Source organism: Galeopterus variegatus, unplaced genomic scaffold, assembly GCF_000696425.1.
Source record: "Galeopterus variegatus unplaced genomic scaffold, G_variegatus-3.0.2 Scaffold673, whole genome shotgun sequence".
NCBI classification, from domain to species: Eukaryota; Metazoa; Chordata; class Mammalia; order Dermoptera; family Cynocephalidae; genus Galeopterus; species Galeopterus variegatus.
The window spans coordinates 108,730-134,216 of record NW_007726784.1 but is presented as its reverse complement, the minus strand read 5'-3'; the positions used below and the strand labels follow the sequence as shown (position 1 = coordinate 134,216).

At 53.7% G+C, this 25,487-nt stretch overlaps 1 protein-coding gene across 1 annotated transcript in view; it reads left to right on the top strand.

The window, feature by feature from the left end:
• Positions 1 to 18,421, top strand: part of BZRAP1 (benzodiazepine receptor (peripheral) associated protein 1) — a 24,991-nt gene extending 6,570 nt beyond the window's left edge. Inside the window, exons 11-32 of the mRNA XM_008571258.1 lie at positions 1,014 to 1,064; positions 1,483 to 1,503; positions 2,306 to 2,510; positions 3,150 to 3,322; positions 4,682 to 4,797; positions 5,091 to 5,200; positions 8,401 to 9,231; positions 9,399 to 9,550; positions 9,869 to 10,246; positions 10,332 to 10,571; positions 10,922 to 11,101; positions 11,675 to 12,493; positions 13,034 to 13,133; positions 13,229 to 13,380; positions 13,996 to 14,164; positions 14,559 to 14,630; positions 15,069 to 15,101; positions 15,293 to 15,396; positions 15,492 to 15,563; positions 15,803 to 15,913; positions 16,628 to 16,689; positions 18,336 to 18,421. Coding sequence (XP_008569480.1) covers positions 1,014 to 1,064; positions 1,483 to 1,503; positions 2,306 to 2,510; positions 3,150 to 3,322; positions 4,682 to 4,797; positions 5,091 to 5,200; positions 8,401 to 9,231; positions 9,399 to 9,550; positions 9,869 to 10,246; positions 10,332 to 10,571; positions 10,922 to 11,101; positions 11,675 to 12,493; positions 13,034 to 13,133; positions 13,229 to 13,380; positions 13,996 to 14,164; positions 14,559 to 14,630; positions 15,069 to 15,101; positions 15,293 to 15,396; positions 15,492 to 15,563; positions 15,803 to 15,913; positions 16,628 to 16,657 — 4,119 coding nt within the window. The 3' untranslated portion in view covers positions 16,658 to 16,689; positions 18,336 to 18,421. The remainder of the gene's footprint in view (positions 1 to 1,013; positions 1,065 to 1,482; positions 1,504 to 2,305; positions 2,511 to 3,149; positions 3,323 to 4,681; positions 4,798 to 5,090; positions 5,201 to 8,400; positions 9,232 to 9,398; positions 9,551 to 9,868; positions 10,247 to 10,331; positions 10,572 to 10,921; positions 11,102 to 11,674; positions 12,494 to 13,033; positions 13,134 to 13,228; positions 13,381 to 13,995; positions 14,165 to 14,558; positions 14,631 to 15,068; positions 15,102 to 15,292; positions 15,397 to 15,491; positions 15,564 to 15,802; positions 15,914 to 16,627; positions 16,690 to 18,335) is intronic.
• The last annotated feature ends 7,066 nt before the right edge of the window (positions 18,422 to 25,487 follow it).

Genomic DNA, 25,487 nt, shown 5'->3' with positions numbered 1-25,487 from the left:
GGGGGGGGGGGGGGGGGGGGGGGGGGGGGCGAGACCAGGGTGGCTAGAGTACAGCAGGGGATGGACAGAGTGGGAGCAGGCAAGAGCCACATCGTGTCGGGCCTTAAAGGCCAGGGGAAGAGTTTGGGTATTTTGCTCTTTGAGCAATTTGAAGCTGCTGAAATGTCCTGAACAGGGGAGTAACATGATCTGATTCGTACTTTTACGTGGCCATGTTGGTGGCACTGTGGAGGATGGACTGTGGGCATGGCATGGAGCAGGGTGATCAGGTGTTAGGGGCTGTGGCAGTGGTCCAGGAGGGAGGTGATGGTCGTCTGGACTAGGGTGCAGGCACTGGAGGTGGAAACAAGTGGATGGACTTGCAACATGTTTTGGAGGTAGAATTGACGAGACTCACTGTGGGAACCCAGGTGAACCTCTACCCTGTCACCGTTTGCTGTGTTAACCCTGGTGGAGCATGGGGCCTTTCACTCCCCGGGAGGTAGGGAATCCTGAGTTCTGAGTTCTGTTTCGTTTTGGATTGTGGGTTAAACATTCAAATGGAGATATCTATAATGGTTGGACATGTGAGTCTGGAGACGTGAGGAAGCTGGTCTTGGAATGTTTGGAGTCATCGATGTGTTTAGTTGTGCGACTAGATGGGACCCCTTGGGCGAGAGTAGAGAGTATAAAGTGGTCCCAGCACTGTGTCCAGGGGTGCCCTACCATTCAGAAGGGGTAGAAGACAAGGAGCAGGCAAAAGAGGCCAAGAGAGGTGGAAGGGAAGCCAGGAGGGTAGACGTTCCAGAAAGAAGCCGTGTCAAGCTCTGCCTCTCCTTGACCCCTTTGCCTTCGGTCTCAGGTATGGTTCAGGGAAGGAGAAGCCCATCAGCGCCCACCTCCCCAATCCCCTTCCCCTTTTCTCTTTGCCCTTTCTCCCCACTCCTTCCTTCCCCGCCCCCCGTGCACCTCCCTCTACTCCACCCCCATTCCTCGTCCTTCCCCTCCAGCATTTTGCCTCCTTCCACCTGTAGGCCCAGGCAGAAGCCAAGAGGGAACATGAAGGGGCTGTGCAGCTGCTGGAGGTAGGGTCCCTGGAGGTGGCCACCGGCCGCACCACCTTGGGGGAAGGCAGGTGAACTTCAGATAGAGCTAGAATGGACTGAATGCATGTAGTTGTGGGGGAGGGTGTGGGGTGGCAGGAAGGGCCCTGGCCTGCTCCAGGGCCTGGGCGAGCTCCCTCCACCGTTGGCCTGTGTCTCAGGCTGGGGCTCAGCTGGGTGGGGGGCTCCTGGGTGTGAGACCTGAAGTCTCCCTTTGCCACCCACTCCCAGAGGCTGCCTTGACCTGATGCATCCTGCCATTTAGGACCTGCTCAGTCAATCTGGGGAGCTGAGCAGAGGGCGCCCACTTAGACCCCTCTCTCTCCTTCCCTCTCTGGGCTAATGACCTACAGGGCTAAGGGTTCTAACCTCTCCTCTGCACTTTCTTTTCCTGCCACAGTCTACCTTGGATTCCATGCAGGTACGGACTCCTTATCGCACCCCTGTCCCCAGAGTATCCCCTCCCTACATCCCTCAGGGCCAGCTGAACTGCGTCCCCTCCCTCAGGGCCCAAGCGGTTCCAACGCTCATGTCCCAGCAGAGGGGGCTGTTGCCGGTAGCAGACCTGAGAATCTGTAGATGGGCTGAGGTTCCTGCGGGACATGTGGGCTGTCCCCTCGTCCCAGACCTGCTGCTGTGCCTGGCAAACAAAGGGCCTTCCCTCCTGTAGCCACTCAGACCATGAGGAAATTTGTCACCAACTGACTCATGCTCTTCGTGATACTGGCCAGGGGAGAGCCCCTGACATTGGGACTCTCTTGATACCTGAGAAACATTCTTGAGAACTGGCCCATTCCTGGCACAAAGATGTCAGCTCTCCTGTCGAGTCTCTTGCCCACTGCTCTAAGGACAAGGGATTTGGGTCGCTGACTGGGGGAGGGTGACAAGGGACTGAGCTGAGAAAATTCCTGAGGTGATACTGGCAGTGGTGATGGGGGTGGGAATGATCCCTGGTGACCTAGAAGGCAGCCAGAAGCAGGAGTGCCACTGCCCGTGACATGAGGGTTGGTGAGTGTGCGAGGCTCCGATGTCCCCCAGCCCAGGACTTCACCCTCAGCTCAGACACCGTTAAGGGCAGTGGGGCAGCCAGGCCAAGAATTGGTGCCTAGGCCTGGGGGCTGGGTGGATGTGATGTAAAGCTCAGTGTGGGCTGTGTGGAGATGGCAGAGCCGGCATTGGGCAGCTTTGCCAGGGCTGGTGGCTCATGGTGGGCCTTGGCCTAGGCCCGGGTTCGAGAGCTTGAGGAACAGTGCCGCAGCCAAACCGAGCGCTTCAGCCTCCTGGCTCAGGAGCTCCAGGCCTTCCGCCTGCACCCCGGCCCCTTGGATCTGCTCACCTCTGCACTGGGCTGCGGTGCCCTTGGGGACCGCCCACCACCCCCCTGCTGCTGCTCCACCCCACAGCCCTGCCATGGGCCCGGCCCCAAAGGTAAGGTAGACCCTAGTGACACTAGCCTGGAATCTCTAGGCCCGGGGCTTTTGTATAGAGCCAAGAGTTTAGGATCAGAGAAGGTCAGCAACTCATCCAAAGCCACACAGCAAGTTAGAGCTTCGCCTGGCTAGAATCAGGCTCTGATGGGGAAGAACAAAGCCTGCAGGAGTGACTGTCCCAGAGTCTGGGGCAGGCATCTCAGGCTCCTGCTTCTCTTCTTCCAGCAAGACCTCTCTGGTCATTGCTGGGGGTTGGGCTCTCAGAGTCAGTAGCAGGCAGTACGGTCTTATGAAGAGTTAGGGCTTTGAGGTCAGTCAGGTCTGGTGGTACCAGCTCCATGCACTTAACAGTCAATGTGATTTTGAGCAAGATGCTTAACTCCCCGGGACATAGTTTCCTAAGCTGTAAGACAGGCATAATTAAATGCTTCTCATCAAGCTTCTCTGAGGATCATGTGAAATAATATATTTAAATCACCTACACCTCTACTTAGTAAGTTTCGCCTCAAATATTTCCCTTCTTGTATGGAAACCTAGCTATGGGGGGCCTGACCCTCATATCCAAGAAGCTCCACCCTATCTCCCTGGTCCCTCCTCAGGCCACAGACCCCAAGCCCATGTGCCATCTTCTCTTTAGACCTTGACCTTCCACCGGGCTCCCCAGGGCGCTGCACCCCAAAGTCTTCCGAGCTTGCCCCTGCCACCCTTACTGGGGTCCCTCGAAGGACGGCCAAGAAGGCAGAGTGTCTCTCCAACTCCTCTCGCTCCGAGTCCATCCACAACAGCCCCAAGTCATGCCCTACACCTGAGGTCAGTGCCGGGGAGGGGCCTGGGGTTCTGGCGTTGGTTTGGGGAAGGGGGAGTGGAAGAGGCCTGACCTCTTCTGGGGTCCTCAGGAGTTTGGGAGGTGGAAGGGCTGTGGATTCCTCCCCGTGGGCGGGGCGCTCAGGTGGAGCCTGTCCCTGCTCTCCAGGGCCCTCCTTCAAGCCTCACCTTGAGGCCACCAAATCCCACCCTTTAGGGGCCCAGGGAGGCCCTAGAGTCCTGGGCTGGATGGAGGAGACACTTTGGCGCCAGGATCCACATAATGAGACTTTTCATAAGAGCATCTGTAGCAGAAGCACATGATTGTGTGAGAGAGAGCACAGGTTCCAGGATTCAAATCCCAGCCTTGTCTTAGGCAAGTCACTGACCCTGTCTGAGCTTTGGTTTCCTTATCCGAATATTGGAACTAATAAAAACTGCTTTCTAAGGTTGTTGTGAGGATTACATGAGAAAATATAAGGAAAGTGTCTCAGTGCAAGGGCATGCAGTAGATGCTTATCATATGGAGCTATTATCCTGAAGTTCTCGAACATCACTCATAGCTCTTCTGATCGCCTCATCCCTCTTTCACCCACAAACCCCAGAAAGTGGAGGGGGGCAGGTCAGGAGCAGCCTGGCTATTCACGGGTTCAGAAAGTGGGGGAACCCTGCCTTGGACCTCTACTGCCCCCTCGTGGGGTAGAATGGTGCTGCTGGCTTTGATGCACTTGGGGAGGGGCTGCCCACTGGGTCCCTTTCTCCCAGGCTTTGGCAGAGAAGATAAGACAGCCTGTTCCCAGGCCAGCGCCAGCAATCTGAACCACGGTCAGAGAATCAGGGGTGCCCCTGCTGTGGGCCAGGCAAGTGGGCAGGAAGTTCTGAGTTCCAGGGCTGAACTGGGTGAGCATTGTCAGGGGCTAGACAGTGGCTAGAGGCAGGAGCTTCTTCAGCTCCTCTGCTTCCTTGCTTCCAGCTCTTTGCAGTCAGAGTGCTTCGCTGCGTTTTTGCCTTCAGGATCTAAACCGCCATCGACACCACTCCCTGCACCAGCATAGCCTGGCTCCCCGCAGGTGGGGGTGGTGGTTGCATTTACTGGGCTGGTACAGTAGGGACCAGGGCTCAGGGAGGAATGCAGGTTATCCCCACTCCCCCTGCCCGGGGCAACTGGCCTCTGCCAGGACCTGCTGGCTCAGGTGCTGATTTGGAAAACTTTAGGGCTTGTCGCCATGGCCTTGAGTAGCGTGTATGTGCTCACTTTCCCTTCTCAAAGCCGTGGGGCCTCCTCTGCCTCAGCCTGGAAACCTGCCTGCTTTGCCTTTGGCCCCAGACCCTGGAGAAGAACCAGTCCTTTCTGTTTGCCCCCAGGTGGACACAGCCAGTGAGGTGGAGGAACTGGAGGCAGACAGTGTCTCCCTGCTCCCAGCAGCAGCAGAGGGCAGCCGGGGAGGAGCCAGGATCCAGGTCTTCCTCGCGCGCTATAGGTGGGCTCCTCACCCTTGCTGCCCGCCTACCCCCCAGCATTTGGGGTGCCTGGGAGGAGGAAGCCGGGTGAAGATAGAGACCCCTGGAGGTGGTGGGGGTGGTCCAGGGACCCCAGGACATTCTCATGAGCTAGTTGGACCAAGGTGGGCTCAGCGAGTGCTCTACTTGGCTAATGTGGGTGACCAAGTCTCCATAAAGGCTTAGTGCAGTGGGAGAGGGGACGGGAGAGAGGGGACGGGACATGGAAGTGGAGTGGAGGTCACTGTCCCCCTCCTCGCGCCTCCCCCAACAGCTACAACCCCTTCGAGGGCCCCAATGAGAATCCGGAGGCAGAGCTTCCGCTGACAGCTGGCGAGTACATCTACGTCTACGGCAACATGGATGAGGATGGCTTTTTTGAAGGTAGGAAGGTAGTAGGGGTCATTCTGTCCAGTCCCCTGCCTTTAAGCCCCTGTTCCTATAGACCTCCACCCATCTACCCATCTTCTCTGCCCAGTGTGCTCAGCCCACCATAACTTTTCAGACTCAGCTAAGAGGCATACAGAAACCCCAGAAGGTGGAAGGGGGCAGGCCTGCGGCAAAAGACAAAGAAAGAAAGAGGTCTGGCCCCAAGCAGGACAGGGCGGGGCCCAGCACAGTCCAGACGATGGACAGAGTGTCACAGGGGATTTGTGCTGGTAGACAGGGTATGGCAGTGTTTTACAGTAGTGACACTCGAGGTCATGCATGTAGCATAGATTTGATGCTGGACTTCGATCAGTTACGGGGAGGAGGAATCAGGGTCCAGATCCCAGGAGAAGGTGTTAGCAAGTGGTTAGCAGCTGGCCCGGGTAGAATGTGTGCTTCAGGGCAGTTCCCTAGTTCCCGTAGGAAGCCAGAGGGCTCATCAGGCACCCGAGACAGATGCCCCATTGAGACTGACAACAGAGTAGGGCCTGCAGAAGAAATGGCCACGGGAGACTCCCCCAGGGCGGCCCTGGCCTGGGCACCAGGCTGCATCCTTCAGCAGCGGGGAGGACGGCACCATGTAGAGACTGGGATGAGCAGGGACAGGGCAGGGTGAGGGATGCAACTGTGTGTGGAGATTTAGGAAAGGGGTCAGATCTGAGTGTGTAACACCGAGAGCTTTGGAGCCTGCTCAGCTTGTTTTCCCCGGGTCCTGGGCAGGTTATTTGAGTAGCTGCAGGAATGATGGTACCTGACTCTGTGCCCTAAACAGCTAAACTCCTCATAGGGGTAGGTTCTCAAGAGCAGGAGTCAATAGCTTCCAGGAAAACTCCACTTTTTTTTTTTTTAATGAATACAACAACAGCAAAACCAAACACCTTTATTTGGAAGGGGGCAGCAAAAACATAAGCTTTAACTAACTGCAAATCACTAAAATTTGATCTGTGCAACCTAGGGTAGGTTGGGATAGATTCAAAGGCATGTAGACAACTGGGCAGGATGCCATATTCCTTGTCAGACTTTAGTTGGGGGACAGCTTCATGTACATCTGTCCCACCTGGACTGTTCTCAGTGGCACGAGCGTCTGGAGCACATGCCTGCCTGGCCCAGGCTCCAGCTTCAGCCTCGCAGGCTGTAGATTGACTTAGTGTGAAGGCTCCTACCTCTGATCTCACACTGCTCAGTGCTAGGGCTTATGATAATTTCCTAGGGCTGCCATAACAAATGACCACCAACTGGGTGACTTAAAACAACAGACATTGATTCTTTCACTGGAAGTCTGAAATCAAGGTGTTGGCAGGGCTACACCCCCTCTGGAGGTTCTAGGGGAGATTCCCTTCCTTGTCTCAGCTTCTGGTGGCTCCAAGTGTTCCTTGGCTTGTGGCTACATTACTTCAATCTCTGTGTCTGTGGTCACATGGTCTCCTCCTCTTCTCTCAGTGTCTCTCTTCTGTGTGTCTCTTATAAGGCCACTTGTCATTAGATTTAGGACCCACCTGGATAATCTAGGATGGTCTTATATCAAGATCCTTGACTTAATCATGTCTGCAAAGACACTTTTTCCAAATAAGATCATATTCACAGCTTCCAGAAATTAGGAGATGGACATATTTTTGGGTGCCCCCCATTCAACCCACTACAGTGCTTATTAAATTATCTAATTTACTGGGAGTGCCCGTTGTTTCTTCAAGTTTCCTTTTTTTCCCCTCCTAGCATAAGAGGTGGAGGGTGGGGAGCACAAATCGCTGTTGGGGAAACTCCCAGGCACCCCTGCAGCTCAGCCCTGCCCCTGCCCAGCCCTGCCCTAAGCCCTGGCCCATGTTCCCTGCCTCCCAATAAGGCGCGGCAGCCACCAGCTGTCTGTTCCCTGAGAATTTTTTTCCTTCTTTAAATTGGCTGCGACATGACATGCCGTGTACCGAGCTTCCTTCTTCCTTGACATCCCTCAAACAATCAACAATAAATGTTTTAAAATACTCTATTTTCCAGTCTTCAGGAGAACTCACACAGGTAAATCTCACCATGAGTGGCTGCCTGGATTGACTGCCAGTCCTGTGCCTAGACATCGGCCTGCTGTGGGTCCTCATCCCTTCTAGAATCCACAATTGAGTCTCTTCTCTGGCACTTAGTTCTTTATCTCTAAGGATTTTTTTCCGTACCCTGTTGAGGTGGTTTCGCTCTCTCTTTGTGAATGTCTGTTTTTCACAAAGGGAAGTTGAGGGGCACCCTGGCCCGCACTGTTCCAGCCTACATAAAACCCACTTGGGGCCTTTCCAATCAATAGCATCTGTTTTCTCATCTTGACCTGTTTATTTTTTTCAACTTTTTAATATGAAAGTTTTCAAACGTACAGGAAAATCAAAGAATAGTACAATGAACACCTAGATACCCGGCACCTAGATTCAACGAGTGTTGACATTTTGCCATATATGCCTTATCCATATGTGGGTTAAAAAGATGATGTAGGGGCCGGCCCGGTGGCGCACTGCTACAGTGCGCCGCTTGGGAGTGCGGCGGCGCTCCCGCCGAGGGTTCGGATCCCACATACAGACCGGTTCCCGCTCACTGGCTGAGCGAGGCGCGGGAGCAACACCGAGGGCTGCGATCCCGTTGCCGGTCCCGGTCCGGTACGGGGGTGACACTGAGGGTTGCGATCCGTTGCCGGACGCGGAAAAAGGAAAAAAAAAAAAAGAATAAAAAAAAAAAAAAAAAGATGATGTAAAAGCAAGTCAGAGATGTCATGTCATTTTATCTGGAAGTAATTCCACATGCATAGCCTTAAAATGTGGACGTTCTCCTACGTCCTTGCAGCAACAGCACCACCTGGGAGCTTGTTAGAGCAGAATCTCAGCCCCACCCAGACCTAACAGTTGCATTAGAATCTGCATTTTAACTAATCTCCAGGTGATTCATATACACATTACAATTTAAGAAGCACTGTCCTATATAACCAAAATACTATTATTACAGCCATGAAAACGAATGATAATTCTCTAATCCAGATTTTGACTGCTCTTGTCTTTTAAAAGCACTCATTTGAATCAAATGCTTAAGATCACCCCCTAGCTGTTGCTAAAATGCCTTTATTGGGCTGGGTTTTCTCTGTCTCCTGTCTGTCTTCCCCTTCCCTGCCCTTTCCTGTCCTCCCTCTGCAGGAGAGCTCATGGATGGCCGAAGGGGCCTGGTCCCTTCCAATTTCGTAGAGCGTGTGTCCGATGACGACCTCCTGACCTCTCTCCCTCCGGAGCTGGCTGATTTGTCCCACAGCTCAGGCCCTGAACTCAGTTTCCTGAGCGGAGGCGGTGGTGGCAGCAGTAGCGGGGGCCAGAGCAGCGGGGGACGTAGTCAGCCCAGACCAGAGGAGGAGGATGCGGGGGATGAGCTCAGTCTGAGCCCCCCACCAGAGGGCCTGGGCGAGTCTCCTGCTGTGCCTTATCCCCGCCGCCTGGTGGTCCTCAAGCAGCTGGCCCACAGTGTGGTGCTGGCCTGGGAGCCACCTCCCGAGCGAGTGGAGCTACTCGGCTTCCATGTCTGCGTGAATGGGGAGCTGCGGCAGGCCCTGGGGCCTGGGGTGCCCCCCAAGGCTGTGCTTGAGAACCTGGACCTGTGGGCTGGGCCCTTCCATGTTTCCGTGCAGGCCCTGACCAGCCGGGGCAGCTCCGACCCTCTGCGCTGTTGCTTGGCAGTGGGTGCTCAGGTCGAGGTGGTGCCTAGTCAGCTGCGGGTCCATCGGTTGACAGCCACGTCTGCTGAGATCACCTGGGTGCCCAGCAATAGCAACTTGGCCCATGCCATCTACCTCAATGGGGAAGAGTGCCCACCTGCCCGCCCCAGCACCTACTGGGTCACCTTCTGCCACCTACGGCCTGGCACACTCTATCAGGCCCGAGTGGAGGCTCAGGTCCCACTCCAAGGGTCCTGGGAACCAGCCTGGGAGAGGCCGGAGCAGCGGGCTGCCACCCTGCAGTTCACCACACTCCCAGCAGGTATGCAGGCTTGGCCACTGACACTCATGACACCCAGGAGGCCGGGCCATGGGGGATGGTGGAAGGGCAGACTGGCCCTATTTGCATCATCAGGAGAGTGACAAATTGGGCTGGTATCTCTGGTGGGGGGCATCCTATGTTACCAGGTCTCGTGCCCCCTCCCCCAGGCCCACCAGATGCCCCCCTGGATGTGCAGATTGAGCCGGGGCCCTCCCCTGGCATCTTGATCATCAGCTGGCTCCCGGTCACCATCGATGCTGCCGGCACCTCCAACGGTGTCCGGGTCACTGGCTACGCCATCTATGCTGATGGGCAGAAGGTATGGCCTGGGGGCCCTGCCCTCCTGTGCCCTGGGAGCAGGGTGTGGGGTCCCTCCTTGCCATGCTCAGAGGCCTCGTCTCCCTGGCCTGGCACAGAGATGCCCAGCCCCCAGCATTTGGGCACTGTGAGACAGATTGGCAGCTTGTAACAGATTTGAAATGGCTGTAGCCATGTAGCCAGGAGGGTTAAATGAGGTACGGCAGGCAGAGGGCTCAGCGCAGTGCTTGGCATGAGGCTAGCTGCCATTGTTGTCATCGTGTTCTCACACTGGCTCTCTCAGCCTCCCCTTCCTGATCTGTGCTCCCCCCACTGGCAGATCATGGAGGTGGCCTCGCCCACGGCAGGCAGCGTGCTGGTTGAGTTGTCCCAGATGCAGCTGCTGCAGGTGTGCCACGAGGTGGCTGTGCGTACCATGTCACCCCACGGCGAGTCGGCTGACTCCATCCCGGCTCCTGTCGCTCCAGCCCTGGCTGCCACCTGCCTGCCAACCAGGATTTCTTGCACCTCATCACGACCAAGCCCAGAGGCCAGACCACCCCTTGCTCCAGCTTCCCCAGGGCCTGGAGACTCCAGCTCTCCCCTCCGGCACCCTGTCCCCCATGGGACTCAAGAGCCCCCTGGGGGCCCTCCGGCAAGCCCTCCCAGAGAGACACCAAAAGGATCCCAAGAAAAGCCTCCAGCACCTTGCTCCCAGGTACCCTGCCTGGGGAGGGGGGAGCAGGTGCAGGCTGGGTGAAGGGCCTGGGGCTTGGGCCCGTCCTCAGTGCCTTCCGTTCCAGGGGGAGTCCCGGGCAGCTATGCTGGGTGCCTCAGAGGAGAGGAGCGCCATTGAGCCAGCCCTTGGTGAGAGAGGCCCTGGCCCTGCGGCTCCCTCACTGGCCCATCAGGAGACCGAGTGGACTGTGGAAGAGGCCCGCCCGGCACCCTGCTCCACCCGGGGAGCACTGACCCAGAGGCCGCCGAGTCCTGAGACCTGCCACGGAGGAGACACAGGTTCTGGGCTGAGACCCAGGACTGAGGTAGGGGTTGAGGACACAGTGTGCCACCTCAAAGAGTTGGGGCCTGCCTCCCTGCCTTCTGCCAGCCCCAATCCGGATGCCCTCTCCTCTTGTGCCCTGCTCCGGCGGGCTCTGACACCTGTCTGTGCTGTGTGTCTGTTTCCTTGTTACATTTTTCTTCCCAGATTTCTCTCCCATCGGCTCCCATCCCCCTGCCTCCCACCTCCATCATGCACCCCCCCATTCTGGGCATGGCTCTTTCTCCCTCTGTCACAGGACCCTTTTATTCTGGCTGAGGCTGACCCTGCCTAGAGCCGCCTGTGCCCCTCACTGCCCTGCCCATCTTCCCTCCCTTGCCTCGCCTCTTGCAGAGGGAGGACACGGCAGAACTCGGGGTTCGCCTGGTGAACTCCCTTGTGGATCATGGCCGCAGCTCAGACTTGTCGGACATCCAGGAGGAGGACGAGGAGGAGGAGGAGGAGCTGGGTTCCAGGCCTTGTTCCTCCCAGAAGCAGGTTGCTGGCAACAGTACCCGGGAGAGTGGGGCACAGGTAACGGGGTGGGGGAGGGGCTGGTGGGCCTCGGAGCTCAGGCTCCAGGGACCTCCGTGCCATGTGGCAGCTGCCGCCCTGGCCACCACTGAGTGCCAGCAACATCCTAGGTGTGTGGCCTGTTCTAAGTAGCAGATATAAAGTGGCCCAGGATCAGCCTCTGCCCTCCTGGGAAGAAAGGGGAGGAGGAGGAGCTCTTTTCTGCACCTCCTCTCCTTCCAGCCCACCAGATGCAGTACCCTGGCCAGGCGAAGCTGGTGCTGTTTGAGATCCTTGTGCTGGAAGCTTCTGGGGAGGGGATGGGGAGGCCTCCACACTGTGACAGGCATGGCCTGCTCCCTGATGCTTCTGTCCCACAGGTGTGGGAGCTGTTCCTCGGCTGTGTTCCCTAATTCTTCCTCTGGCTCTGCCTGGATGTGTGTGGGACTTTGGGCCAGCCACTGTCCCTCTGGCTCTTTCCTCTCAGGGGAAGTTGAGGGAGAGCTCTCATTTGAGGGCAAAGATCACAGCTCTCCTCTCCCCCACCACCTCCCTTCCCTGCTGCTCCCCACCCCGCATCCTTCCCACCCCCAGCCCCAGCCCGAGCCCTTTTGTGAGACTGACAGTGACGAGGAGATTTTGGAGCAGATCCTGGAGCTGCCCCTCCAGCAGTTCTGCAGCAAGAAGCTCTTCAGCATCCCCGAGGAGGAGGAGGAAGAGGAGGACGAGGAGCCAGGGGCGGGCCGAGACTCTGGCCCACCTGAACATGCATTGCTAGGGCCGGACGGTGACAGTGGTCAGCCCCAAGGACCTGGCGTGTGTCCCTTGTCTCCTGAGCCCTCCAGAGCTGGGGACCGCCTGGAGGATATGCCTGGACTAGTTGATGGAAGCAGCCGGAAGAGAGGGGGTGGTTCCCCTGAGAAGCCCCCAAACCGCAGGCGGCCTCCAGATCCCCGTGAACACTGCAGCCGGCTGCTCAGCAACGGCAGGCCCCAGGCCACTGGACGACCAGGCCCCAGCCGGGAGAGGGGTGGCCTGCCTGTGATTGAGGGCCCCAGGGCAGGACTAGAGGCTGGTGGGAGAGAGCGGCCAGGTCCTTCCTGGAGGTGCCCCCGGGGCGGGGCCCCAGAATCTGCCCTGGCCAGCTGCCTCTCCCCCAAGTGCTTGGAAATCAGCATTGAATATGATTCTGAGGACGAGCAGGAGCTGGGCAGTGGGGGCATCAGCATCACCAGCTCCTGCTACCCCGGAGACGGGGAGGCCTGGGGCACAGCAGCCGCAGCAAGGCCCAGGGGGCCTCTGAAGGCCAGTTCAGGCCCCAGCCACTACTCCCGCCTCCCGGCCTGGGAGAAAGGGGAGCCAGAGCGGAGAGGCCGCCGTGCGACGGGCAGAGCCAAGGAGCCGCCCTCCCGGGTCCGTGCCCACCCCGCCCCGGGCAGCCCCCTGCCTGCTGCCCCGCAGCCGCTCGCATTCCACGCTGCGCCTCCATCCGCGGACGGGCTGGGCCGTGCGCCCTCCCTGCCTCCCGCCCACATCCCACCGCTTCGCCGCTTGTGCTGCTCAGACTGCGATGTGCCATGTCCTGTTAGCGCTAGTGGCTGGTGGCCGCCTTCGGGCAGGTGTGGCCCTTCCCTCCACACAGCTAGTTATGTCTCCAGGACACTGACTGATGCCATGTCCAGAGTCACCTGGCTCCTTGGCCAACTCCAGCCCCTCTACTGCACTCATCACGGAGGGCCGGGGCTGGGGCTGGGGCCTCCCCTCCTTCCACGGGGACGTCTGGTGTCCCCAGAGAGGCTGCGAGGCTGGCTGGAGAGGAATGCTGTGCTCCTGCTCTGCTGTGCTGCTTACGCTGATGGCCAGAGTGGGGACGTGCGGGGGGTCCTCTCCCTGGGGAAGGGCCCAGCGGAGGGGGAGGTGTCACTTCTGCCATCTGTTGCCCCCTCTTTGCAGGCAGCAGAGACTGGGGAGCCACGAGGGCAGGACAGCTCGGGCTGGAGGGGCCCCCGGAGGAGAGGGGCCCGAGCCCCCAGGCCAGATGCCACCGAGCCGGGTGAGCACCTGGTGGGGGCCAGGCCAGGCTGGAGAGGCCCTTCCCTAAGCCCTGGCCGGAGCTCGCCGGGTCACTGTCCCCCTCCCTCTCCACAGCCCCTCCGAGGAGCCCCCCAGAAGCCCCGTCTGACCAGGACCTGCCTGTCAGGGTCTTTGTGGCTCTGTTTGACTATGACCCCGTGTCAATGTCACCCAACCCTGATGCTGGAGAAGAGGAGCTCCCCTTCCGCGAGGGGCAGGTCCTGAAGGTGACTGACCCACTGTCTGGGCCCAGAGCTCCCCAACTCCAGCCAGCGCACTGGAGGCGTCATGGAGGCGCGGTGGAGAGCACAGCTCCTAGGGCCAGATGCTGTGGGTTTGGACCTGGCTCTGCCACTTCTAGCTGTGTGACCTTGAGTAGAAACCTGTGTAAACCTTGGGTCTCAGTTTTCTCATTGGTAAAATGGGGGGAATATGAGTGTCTACCTCATGAGGTTGTTTGTGGATTAAGTTATTTAATGTACATAAGGCACTCAGACTGCCTGGCACACTGTCGGCACAGTGTAACTGAGTGCTGCTGACATTTTTATTATTCCTCCAAGTTTTGACTGAAGGTTTTTTGCTATTTCTCTGAGTTAGGGAGATGCGGTCTGGGTGGAATGGGGGAATGGCCGTGTAGACAGTGGAGGGTGATGACCAGAAAGGGCTGTTTTCTTTTATCCCTCTGATCTCTGTTTGTTCTTTTCCCTTATTTTCTGTTCCATGGCCTTCAAAAGGGAGAGCGTTCTTCCACAGTTCCACATGGGGTGCTGCTGGGGTTCAGGGCCTGGGGACACAGGGAGTATGCTGAACTGGCTTCCTGAGACCCTGGTCTTTGCCTCCAGGTGTTTGGGGACAAGGATGCTGATGGCTTCTACCGGGGTGAAGGTGGGGGCCGCTCAGGCTACATCCCTTGCAACATGGTGGCTGAGGTGGCTGTGGACAGTCCCTCGGGGAGACAGCAGCTGCTCCAGCTGGGTTATCTCTCTCCAGATGTTCTCGCTGAGGGCTCAGGTACGACCTGCTGCTGTCCCTCACCCACCTCCCACCACCCCGTTCCAACTCAGCCCCACCCTGAGTGATTTGTGTGTCTGGGGTGGCTGGGGTGCCTCACTTATCCGGAGTCTAGCAGAGCCACTGGAGCCTTGCAGAGACTGAGGCTACCTGGGGTGGGCGTCTGTTGCTGAGGGGTGGGCCTTTCTAGGAGAATACAGGGGTGCTAGCCATGTATTTTGGGTCCTGGAGGCCGGGTGGGGCTCTTGTAGGGGATGGGACATGAATGTCCTTAAGATACAAGCTCAGCAACCCTGGCACAGCCCTGAGAGGAGACTCCAGTCACTGTCCTATCCCCTTCCACATCTCCCTTGCCTCAGTTTCTCTCTTACATCTGCTTGCCTTCCTGGATCAGGGAATGGTTCCTTTGTGTACCCCACAGCCCGCACAGCTGGGCCTCCCCCCAAGCCCCGCCGCTCCAAAAAAGGTGGGTAAGACCCCATTCTCCCTTGGGTACCTGTGAGAATGTGTTGTGGGTTGAGGTGGGGGTGGCACTGCTTGGGTCTCTGGGGAGACATCTGTGGGGTTTTGAGCAGGTAAAGGGAATCAGGGCAGACCTTTGCACATACCCACCCCCTCCAGTGCGGGGCTTCATTCTGGTGGGGAGGGGGGATGGTGTGCTGAGACCTCTGTTCCCAAAGGCACCTGACTGTAAATTCTGTGCAACCTGGAGCATGTCACATACCCTCCCTGGGCCTTAGTTCACTGCCAGACTGCCAAGAGAGTAGGGCCGATGTGCTCTCGGAGCACGCTTCCCTCCTCTGTCCTTTGCATGAGGGCGAGTATCCCCCCTGCCCAGCACCAGTCCAGCCGGGATAGAGAGGAAGGGGAGGGACGGGGCTTATAGACAACGTTCTTTCCACAGCTGAGTTGGAAGGCCCTGCCCTGCCCTGTCCAGGTGAGATGTCATCCCTGGGCAGGTGAGACTGGGGAGAGAGGTGGGGTGGGGTGCCTCCCTCTGGCCTTTCCCCAGGGGCTACAATTAATGGTGAGGTGGCGAAGAGGGGCTCAGCAGGTCTCCAGTGCAGAGGATAGTATGGAGTCGGGGGTCTCGAGAGAATCCTGAATCTTCCCCCACTCCCCCTGCAGGGCCCCCCAAGGCAGTCCCTTCTGCTGACCTGAAAGCTCCCTGCTCCATGGTGGCTGCATTTGACTACAACCCCCAAGAGAACTCCCCCAACATGGATGTGGAGGTGAGGACCCTCATGAAGAGCCCAGCGAACACGCATGGGTAGGGGGGTGGCAGAGTCTCCCCGGGCCTGACACCTGCCTCTTGCTCTCTCCATAGGCAGAGCTGCCCTTCCGGGCAGGGGACGTCATTACTGTGTTCGGGGGCATGGACGATGATGGTTTTTACTATGTGAGAACCTCGCGGGGGAGGGGTGTGGCATGCCCTAGCTCAGCTGCCCTTTCAGAGAGGGCTCTCCCAGAGCTGGGCAGGGGGATGGGCAAGGGTTCCTGACGGAAGCCTGGAGGGATGGAACAGGTCACCTCCTGGACAGTGATTTTGGCCCCAGGCTGTTCCCCAGGGCCTCAGGGTGCAGGGGGCGGAGCTGGGGCCTCTGCCCTGATCTCAGTCTCCTGTTGTCTCATCCTCAGGGAGAACTGAACGGACAAAGGGGCCTGGTTCCATCCAATTTCCTGGAGGGCCCCGGGCCTGAGGTGGGCGGCCCGGACAGGCAGCCTGGGATACCCCAGGCCGAGAGTCAGGTGAGCGAGGCGCTGGGCTCCAGCTCAGCAGTTTGGTCACCACCCTGCTGGTGTGGAGGTGGGGCCAGGGCAGTGTCATGGGAGCGGTGCGTCTGGGATAACACGGGGGGCGATCCTGTGTCCAGGGTGGAGCTGCCTGCCCCAGCCAGGGCACCTCCCTCCCAGTATGTGCCTCTCTCTGCAGAGGGGTGATGGCTGTGACCTTGACCCCCAGGCCATCTGACCCAGCTGCCAGCACCCTGGGACTGATGCAGAAGAGGGGGCCCTGTGGAAAGGGACCCTGCCCTGACACCTCTAGCCAGTCATAGCCCTGGCTTCAGGATACTCCCACCCTGCTGGGTCTCCCTGCCTCCCAGGCTCCTTCCTGGGCTCTCATTCTTAGAGCCTGCCCCTCCATGGGATGGGTGGAGTACAATTAAGCCTCCAGCCTCAGAGGGCAGGGAGAGGGTGAGGAGGTCATGCTCCAGCCAGAGGACTCAGGGTTTCCGATCGATCGCAAAAGCTGTGCAAAGCGGGAGTACAATTAAGCCTCCAGCCTCAGAGGGCAGGGAGAGGGTGAGGAGGTCATGCTCCAGCTAGAGGACTCAGGGTTTCCGATCGATCGCAAAAGCTGTGCAAAGCGGGACCTGCCCCTGCAGCAGCGCCACCTGGCGGCTGGGCGGAGAGCTGTGGCCTGTCGGTAACCCGTCTCCTCTCTTTGCTCCCTGTCCTCAGAGAACGAGGAGGAGAAGAGTCCAGTGCTAGATGGAGATAGATATATGTAGAGAGAGCAACATGTAAGTGGGGGACCGGCCCCCCGTGTCCTGCGCCCCCTACTCCCACCCCGCCATGGCCGGAGCTCCTTCGTCTCAGAGGCTGGCGCTGACCTGGCTCTTGCACTTCCTTCTGGGGAGTGGGGAGGGCGATCTCGCCATGAGCCAGATTTGCGTTTAGGATCATCCCTCCCGCTCGCTGCTGCCCTTGCCTTGCCTTTACCCCAGGCAGTGCCAGCTGTCATAGCATTACATGTCATCTTAGTATAGGATGTCCCACATTAGCTGGCGCCTCATACTCTACAGCATATGCGGCTTCTAGAACATCCCATGGCATCCATAGTATGACTCATCAGTGGTATTATGATACTATATGACTATGGTATTATAATATTGTAATTATTATTGGTGACAGAGGATGACACTGAAATGACACCGGTAATAATAGGTTCCCACCCTGGTCCTCTGCATCATGACCTGTTGGGGTGATCAGACACATGATTTTACTTCCAACTGTCGATGTTCTCTGCTTGGGGGATAAAAGAGAGAGCTTGAATAGTTGAAATCCATAGATAATCCCAACTGTTCTTTTCTGGGGCTCAGAAACCCCCTCTTTTTGTTTCCCCAACAACCCCTTCCTCCTGGGATGTTGTGGAAGGAACCCAGGGCTGATGGCCGGCTGGGAGCCCCGGCCCGGCCAGTCAGCAGTAGATACTTGGACCTCCTGGTGGGCACGCCGCCCAGGGCCTCGGCGGGGAGGGGCCCAGCTGTGTACCCTGTTCCCTTGCCTCTGGTCTGGGCTCTGGGGTTGGCTCTGGCTCTGGGCAGCGAGTGGGGGGTTGAAGGTGGGTGGGAGGAGGGGAGGACACGCAGTCCGGCAAAAGCTGGCTGGGCTGTGCCAGGCACAGGTGAAGGTGGGGGTGTGGGAATATGGGGGACGGGGTTGCCTGGTGGCTCCCCTGTTCCTCCAACTCCCTGTCCTTAGGCCACTGAGGAGCACTGTCTGGGTGGGTCTGAGGCGGAGGGAGAGGCTCAGGGTTGCAAATGGAGCTGGGAGGACTCAGCAAGGGAGAAGACGCTGAAGGAGGGGTAGCTCTGGAGCTAGCTTGTGGGGGAGGCGGAGTGATGCCTCCAGCTGGGAGTCCCTCTGGAGCCCGGCCTCCCTTGGTCCTCTCAGGGGCCATTCAAGGGAGGGTGCTGATCTCCCTCCATGGAGTGGGCACTGGCTCCACTCCCTGAAAGCCCTGGGGCTGGGCGGGGACGCTCCTTCTGTCCACGAAGTGCTGTAGATGCTGCCTTTCCTGGAGGGGCTGACATGTGGAAGTTGGGGGCACCGACCCTGAGGGTCAGGTTCTGACAACTCTGGAGCTCTGTCAGCCCCGCACCCTGTAGGGAGAGGGGAGGGGGCTTGCACAGGGTCACCAGTGAACAAAGCAGAACTGAGACTCTGCGTCCCGTCACACTCCCAGCTCGGCGCTCCCTCGGCAGCGTCCCCCACATTTGCCTCTGTGCTCTGTGAGTCAGGGCAGCGGCAGGGTGCTGAGGCCCTGCTTCTCGGCCGTGGTTCTGTGCCATGGGAGGCTGCAGGCCCCTGAGGTTGTGGAGAAAAGGAGTCAGGGGTGGGGCAGGGAGTCAGGCCCTGATCTTGCTCCTTTTCTCTCCCATTCCAGGACCAGGTCAGCATGACACAAGGGCCCTCATTGCCCCCAGGCTGGCCCTGTGCTCTCAGCCCTGGCAGCTCCCCCAGAACTGAACTGGGGGGGCCACAAGGCACAAGCGAGAAGGTGCGGGGTCTCCTCTCCAAGGGGAAGCAGCTCCTCAGGAAACTGGGAACTGGGAAGAAGGAGTAAGCTGTGGCCCATCTTACAGGCAGAAGTGGCCCCTGAGTTCCCCAGAGGCCCCCAGATCACTGTCCCAGCTGGGTTGGGAAGGCTCCAGCTGGGCCGAGAACTCCTGTTCTCTGAGTTAACACTGTGGCACTTGGAAGGAAATGAAGGGACTTGGTGAAGATCAGAGCTAGATGGGTCCTTGAGGATGAATCCTCTAAATGGGCACCTTCCTCTTCCAGGAAGGGAAACTAAGCCCCATAGGAAGTAAGTAACTTGGCCAAGGTCATCAAACACCTCCATCAGACCAGGACTAACCAGGACTCTTGACTCCTAGTCCACCCACTTAGTCTACTCCTGGTTTCCCACCCGTTATGCCAGTCCTTCAGCCGTCCCCATTAAAAGGACCGGGACTCTAGGGGGAGACTAGGGCCTGTTCCCTCTGAGGGCTCTGGCTGTTCTGATCGTGTCCCTCCCCTGAAGGAAAGTTTGCAGTGGACTGTCCCCGACCCCACCTCCCCGGCGCAGGCGGTGCAGGTGCTGCAGGCGGTGCATGCGGGCGGAGCCGTGTATATATGTACATACTCAGTGCCTCAGTCCAGCTTCCTCCATCTTGCTTCCACCGCACAGGCCCGGGAAGGAGAAAGGCCAAGCCAAAGCAGGCCGAACCCCGCCCCTTAGTGCTCCACCCTCCCTGCAGAGCCTCCTGGCCCCTGTGTGCTCCCACCCCCAAGGACGCAGGGGGTAGCGGGCAGAAAGCAGGAGTTGGGTTTGCCTTATTTTGCTCATTGGATTCAACTTCTCTTTTGCATCGTTTACCCCTGTCCCCTCTCAGAGTCCAGGGGCTAGGGAAAAGGACAGATTTATGCAGTTATTTTCATACATTCCCTGTTCAGAGCTGGGTAGGGGGTTTGACACCCTTATCCTAACCACCCCATCCCCCACCCTCTGGCTGGGTGAGTGTCCCTTTTGCATGTTTCCTTTGCTGTGGTGGGAGATTGTTTGACTGAAACCCCATCCCCACCTTGGTGTCCAGGGGTGTGGAATCGTGGGGGCATTTGTTTAAAAAGATGTTTTATTATAATAAAGTCTATTTTCACAAAAATCTATGCTGGACTTTACTTGGGCGAAGGACTCCTTGGAGAAGAGGATCATGCTGGGCTTTGGGCTCTTGACTTTACTAACCAGAAGTTACATCCAGAGGGTGACTGGAGCAAAGACTAATCAACACCAAGCAGCTCTTGGGTTCCTTTTCTCAAGAAGGTTTGGCAGCTTCCCGTGCCCATGGTCACAGGGCCAGGTGTTTGGAGTTGGGGCTGGGTTGTGAAGGGAGAAAGAAACATGGGAAAGCGGGCAGGGAAATGAGAGAAGCCATCTTAGTTCCAAGAATGTGGGCTGAACACACACCGCAGTCTCTTTTCCCATATACCAAATCCACAGAAATAATAGATGCGAGAAAAACAGAACAAACAAGCAAACATTTGAAAGCAAGAAAGGGGACTCTCAGTTGGCTAGAAACAGCAGGATTCTAGAAAAGACAGAAAACAGATGAGAGACCAAACTTAGAAACCTCAGAGCAGGTATGTGGGAGAAGTCTGCATGTCACTCTGTGCCTAGAGGTGGTACAAACGGGGCAGAAGAGACCCAAAGTGACAAAGTGGTTAGTGGGGATTCCTAGTGGGGAACAGCCAGATTGACTGACCACTGTGTATTCTCCTTATCCCCAAGAGCCAAGGGGCAAAGGTGAGATGTCTGCCTTGAGATAGGAACAGTGAGGGTGGCAGCTTGGATCAGACCCAGGCGGTACCTGAGCAGCCAACAAACTGCAGCATATTGCACCCCCCTCCCTGTCATACTGAAATCCTCCAAGTCATTGCAGCAGTTCCCACCCAGCTGTCTAGCAGGGACTCTCAACCACAAAAAACTATACTGATATACCCATGATGTCCAGGTTTCAACCAAAAATTATGAGACAAAACAGAAATCAAGAAAACACAACCTACCATTAGAGACAAAGCAGTGAACAAAGCAGACATAGAAAGCAACAGATAGAGAATTTAAAATAACTATGATTTAAAGGCTCTAATGAAAAAACATGCATGAGTCGATGAGGATTTCAGCAGAAGGATAAACGATAAGAGTTAACTGGAAATGTTAAGAATAAAAAATAAAACAACAACATAGTAACAGAGAACAATTCCTTTGATGTCAGCAGACTTGACAGAGCTGAGGACGGCATCAGCGTACTACAAGATGGGTCAGTAGAAATTACCCAAACTAAAATATAAAGAGAAAAAAGTGCGTGAGTGACAGAAAAAAGACAGACCAGAGTATCCAAAAGCTGAGGGACAATATCAAACATGTATAATTAGAATTACACAAAGAGAGAGAGAATGGAAGAAATATTTGAAGAGAAAATGGCTGAGCATTTCCCAAGGTAATGAAAATATAAAATCACAATTCATGAATCTCAGAACCCCAAGCAGGATAAATGCCAAACACACATACACACACAATCACCTAGATACATCATATTCAAACCGCTGACAACCAAAGATAATGCAAAACAGGTTCACTGTGCAACTGGGTGCAAACTTGTTTGAGTCTGGTGAGACAGAACACCCACACACAAGTTGCATGAAGCAGATTTATTACTTACAGATAGGCAGCAAGGGACAACAAAAACCTAAGACTCGTTGTGAGCTAGTCTCGTCTGCATGTGCCCCACTTGCACTAGAGTGGAGGGACCCTGGAAAGCAGCCCACACTCAGTTTTATACCCTGGGAGCATCATGACACACTGGGCTAAAGTGTTAAAGAACATCTCTTTTCTAGAAGGGAGCTGGAGCAGAGACCAGGCTGTTCTAGTCAGTTCCTCCCTATCTCAGTATGTTGCATTCCAGCACATACTACGGTTATTCTTGAGAACTGCAAGTGAGATAACTGGGTTGGTGCAAGGCCACCTGGAGAACTGTACTGCAAATAAAAAAATCTAGGATGAAGAAATACAATTGACTTTTGTATACTGACCGTGTATCCTACAACCTTGTTAAACTGACTTATTAGTTCTAGTATGTTTTTTTTTTTTTTTTTGTATTTCTTTGGAATTTTCTATGAAGGCAATTATGTCACCTGGGAATGGAGACAGTTAGATTTCTTCCTTTACAATTTGTATGCCACTTATTATTTTTTTTCCTTGCCTGTTTCACTGGCTGGGATCCCCAGTACAATGTCAAGAGTAGGAGTGAAAGCAGACATCCTTGCTTTATCTCTAACCTTAGGGGGAGAGCATTCGATTGTTCACCATTGAGAGGCATCTTGTCTGAGTTTTTTTGTTCTTTGTTTTCTATTTTTGTAGATACCCTTTATCAGGTAGAGGAAGTTCCTTTCTATTCTTAAATTACTGGGAGACTTTATCAAGAATCAATACTGAATTTTGTCAAGTATTCGTTCTCCATCTATTGAGATGATCATGCACCTTTTTAAAATCCAGACTGTTGATAAGATGAATTAAATTGATTAATTTTCAACAGTTGAAATATATTTGCATTCTTAGGATAAACCCCACTTGGTTATGATTTTTTAAATACTGTTGAATTCAATTTGCTACTATTTTGTTGAAGACTTCTGCATTTTTGTTGGAGTTATCTTACTCTATAGTATTCTTTTCTTGTAATGTCTTTGTTGGGTTTTAATATCAGAGAGTCTCATAAAATGAGTTAGGAAGTTTCCATTATGTTCTATATCATGGAAGAGATTGTGTAGAACTAGAATTATATCTTTCTTAAATGTTTGATAGAATTTGCCAGTGAAAGCCTCTAGGCCTGGAGTTTTCTTTGTTGGAAAAGAAACTTTGGAAGGTCTTTAAACTACGAATTAAATATCACTAATAGGTATAGACTATTCAGTATACCTATTTCTTCTTGAGTGAACTTTTTAGTTTGTTTCAAGGAATTTTTCCATTTCATCCACATTGTCACACTCATGTTTGTAACGTGTGTCTGGTCCGTGGTGATGTTCCCTCTTTCATTACTTATGTTTGTAAGTTGTCTTCTATCTTTTGTCCTTGGTCAGTCTAACTAGTGGTTTATCAATCTTATTGATGTTTCAAAGAGCCATCTTTTTGGTTTCATTGATTTTTTTCTGTTTTAAATTTCATTAATTTCTTCTCTTTATTTCATTCATTATTTGATTTCTTACTTTTATTCCTTCCTTCTGCTTGTTTTGTGTTTAATATGATTGTCTTTTTCTTTGTTTTTTTGTGATCATCTTTTTCTTGTTTCTTAACAAGGCATATGTCTCAAACCATTGATTTGAGACATTTCTCATTTTCTAATATAAGCATTTAATATGATACATTTCCCTGTAAGCGTTGCTATTGCCATATCCCACAAATTTTGATATGTTGTGTTTTAATTTTAATGTAGTTCTAGGTTAAATTTTTTTTCTTTGAGACTTACTCTTTGACTCATGGGTTATTTAGAAGTATGTTATTTAACTTCCAAGTGTTTGATTATTTTCCTCTTATTTTTCTCTTACTGTTTTCTAGTTTGTTCCCATTATGGTCAGAGAACATACTTTGTATGATTTTAATTCTCTTAAATTTGTTGAAGCTTGATTTATGGCCCAGAATACGGTCTATTTTCATGATTATTCCACATGCATTTGAATATATGTTTATTCTGCTATTATTAGGTTGGGTGTTGTATAAATATAAGTTATTTCCAGTTGGTTGATGGTACTGTTCAGTTCTTCTATATCTTTGCTGATTTTCTCTCCATTAGTTCTATCAATTACTGAGAGAGGAGTGTTGAAGTCTCCAACTATAATTGTGGATTTATCTATTTTTCATTTTAGTTCTGTCAGTTTTGCTTCATGAATTTTGAAGCTCTGTTGTTAGATATATATAAAACTAGGATTGTTATGGCTTGTTAGTGAATTGGCCCTTTCTCGCTTTATCATTGGTAATTTTCTTTCTTTGAAATCTATTGTGTCTGGTATTAATAAACTTGCTTCAACTCTCTTTTGATTTATGTTAGCATTGTATATCTTTTTTTTTTTGCTTGCACCCTAATACTTCTTTTATTTTTATTTACAAGTTTATGTGAAGACTTCTGCCTGCTCTAGTGAAGATGGAGTAACAGAGACTAGATCTACCCTCTCATCTGAAACAACCTCAAACAAACAACCAAAATGTATAAAATAATAGTGTTAAAGACTCTGGAATCATGCAATAAAGGGCAGTGATCCCTGGTAGAGAACAGATGAGGGAATCTCTACAATTACCCCAGCTTACTTCTTTGAGAAACTTTTCAGCCTGTGTGGCAGAAAGAGAAACCCAGATAGAACCATGTAGGTTCCTGAGTTGAGAAGACAAAGTCAAGAATCCATGGAGACCAAGGTCACTAGAGTTTGCAGGACAGAACACCAGAAAGAGGAGAAGCAACCTGGGGATTTGCAGAGGGTCCCCCTCAAACTGAGTACAGATCAATGCAGGTATGTGAGGAAAAGACCTGAGCCAGATAAAGAACCAGATGGAAAACCTGAGAGAAAAATATCAGGTTCTCAGACAGGGCAGGGAACAGTGGTAGTTTCCATCAGCCTTACTGGAAAACCTCCCAATTTATAGCACATTAGGTTGAATGCTCAGACTGGTCTTCTCTCAGTACTGGGTAAAACTTTACCCTGCTGCTCTCTGCAGAACGTGTTGCTTCATGTTAGGGGCTCCAAGGTGGCACCAGTCATGACAGCAACAGCCACACAGAACAGGAGGGGACAGGTGTTGGCACCGGTGGTGAGGCGTCCTTAGACAGCACTGCGGACATGCTTCCCACACTGCCTGGGTCGGACACTGGCAGGAGGAGGGTACTGCTCCAGAGACTGGTGTTCTCAGAGCCTGGATCTCTTAATGGGCTCCCACTGCAGCCGGCTACCCTCCAGTGCAGTGCTTGCTGGGTCCCTCTGGTGCTTGGCCCACAGGTGTACCCGTGCAACTGTGGGCCTGAGTGGAGCTGCATGGCACTACTGTGCATGGAGCAGCCCCTGCAGCCCCGCAGCCTTGAGGGACAGCTCCCCCTTCCATCCTATAACTTTTAACCTACCTATATCATATCTGAAGTGGGCTTCTTGTAGATAGCTTATACAACTATAAGCTGGTCAGTTAAGAAAAATCACTCAGACAGTCTCTATCTTTTAATTGCTGTGTTTAAACCATTTATTTACATTCAGTATAATTATTTATATTTTGGTCTACAGTTATTTGTTTTTTGTTTGTTCCCTTTGCTCTTTCCTGCCTTTTTGGGGGGGATTATTTGAATACTTTTTAGTATTCTTTTAAAATTTATTGCATTAAAAAATATATAGGTACACGCATTATACTCATATGTATGTATATATACACACATATAGTTGTATGTGCATATATATTATTTTAAAGTAGTTGCTTAGGGATTATACCATACATGTTTAACTTTTTATTACTTAAATCAGTATTTTCCCATTTTAAGTAGGATTTAGAGATTTTACCATCATGTATTTCCCTTAATCCCCCTACCCAATTATCTTATGTCTCTATATACATTGAAAATTACATCAATGTTATAATTTTTGCTTTTAACCAGCAAACAAATTTTAAAGAACCCAAAGGAGAAAAATAGTCTATTATATTTATCCAGATGCTTACCATTTCTAGCCAATGATGCTGGACATCATCTTCATTCCAGATGTCCCAAGTTTCCTTCTCGTGTCATTTTAGAGAAGATGGGCTGGCAGTGAACTGTCAGTTTTTCTTTATCTGAGAATGTCTTTATTTCACCTTCATTCTTGATGGCTATTTCACTAGGTATAGAATTATGGGTTGACAGTGCTTCATTTCAGCACTTTTTTTTTTTTTTTTTGTCTTTTTCCGTGTCCAGCAACGGATCGCAACCCTCAGTGTTGCCCCCGTACCGGACCGGGGACCGGCAACGGGATTGCAACCCTCGGTGTTGCTCCCGCG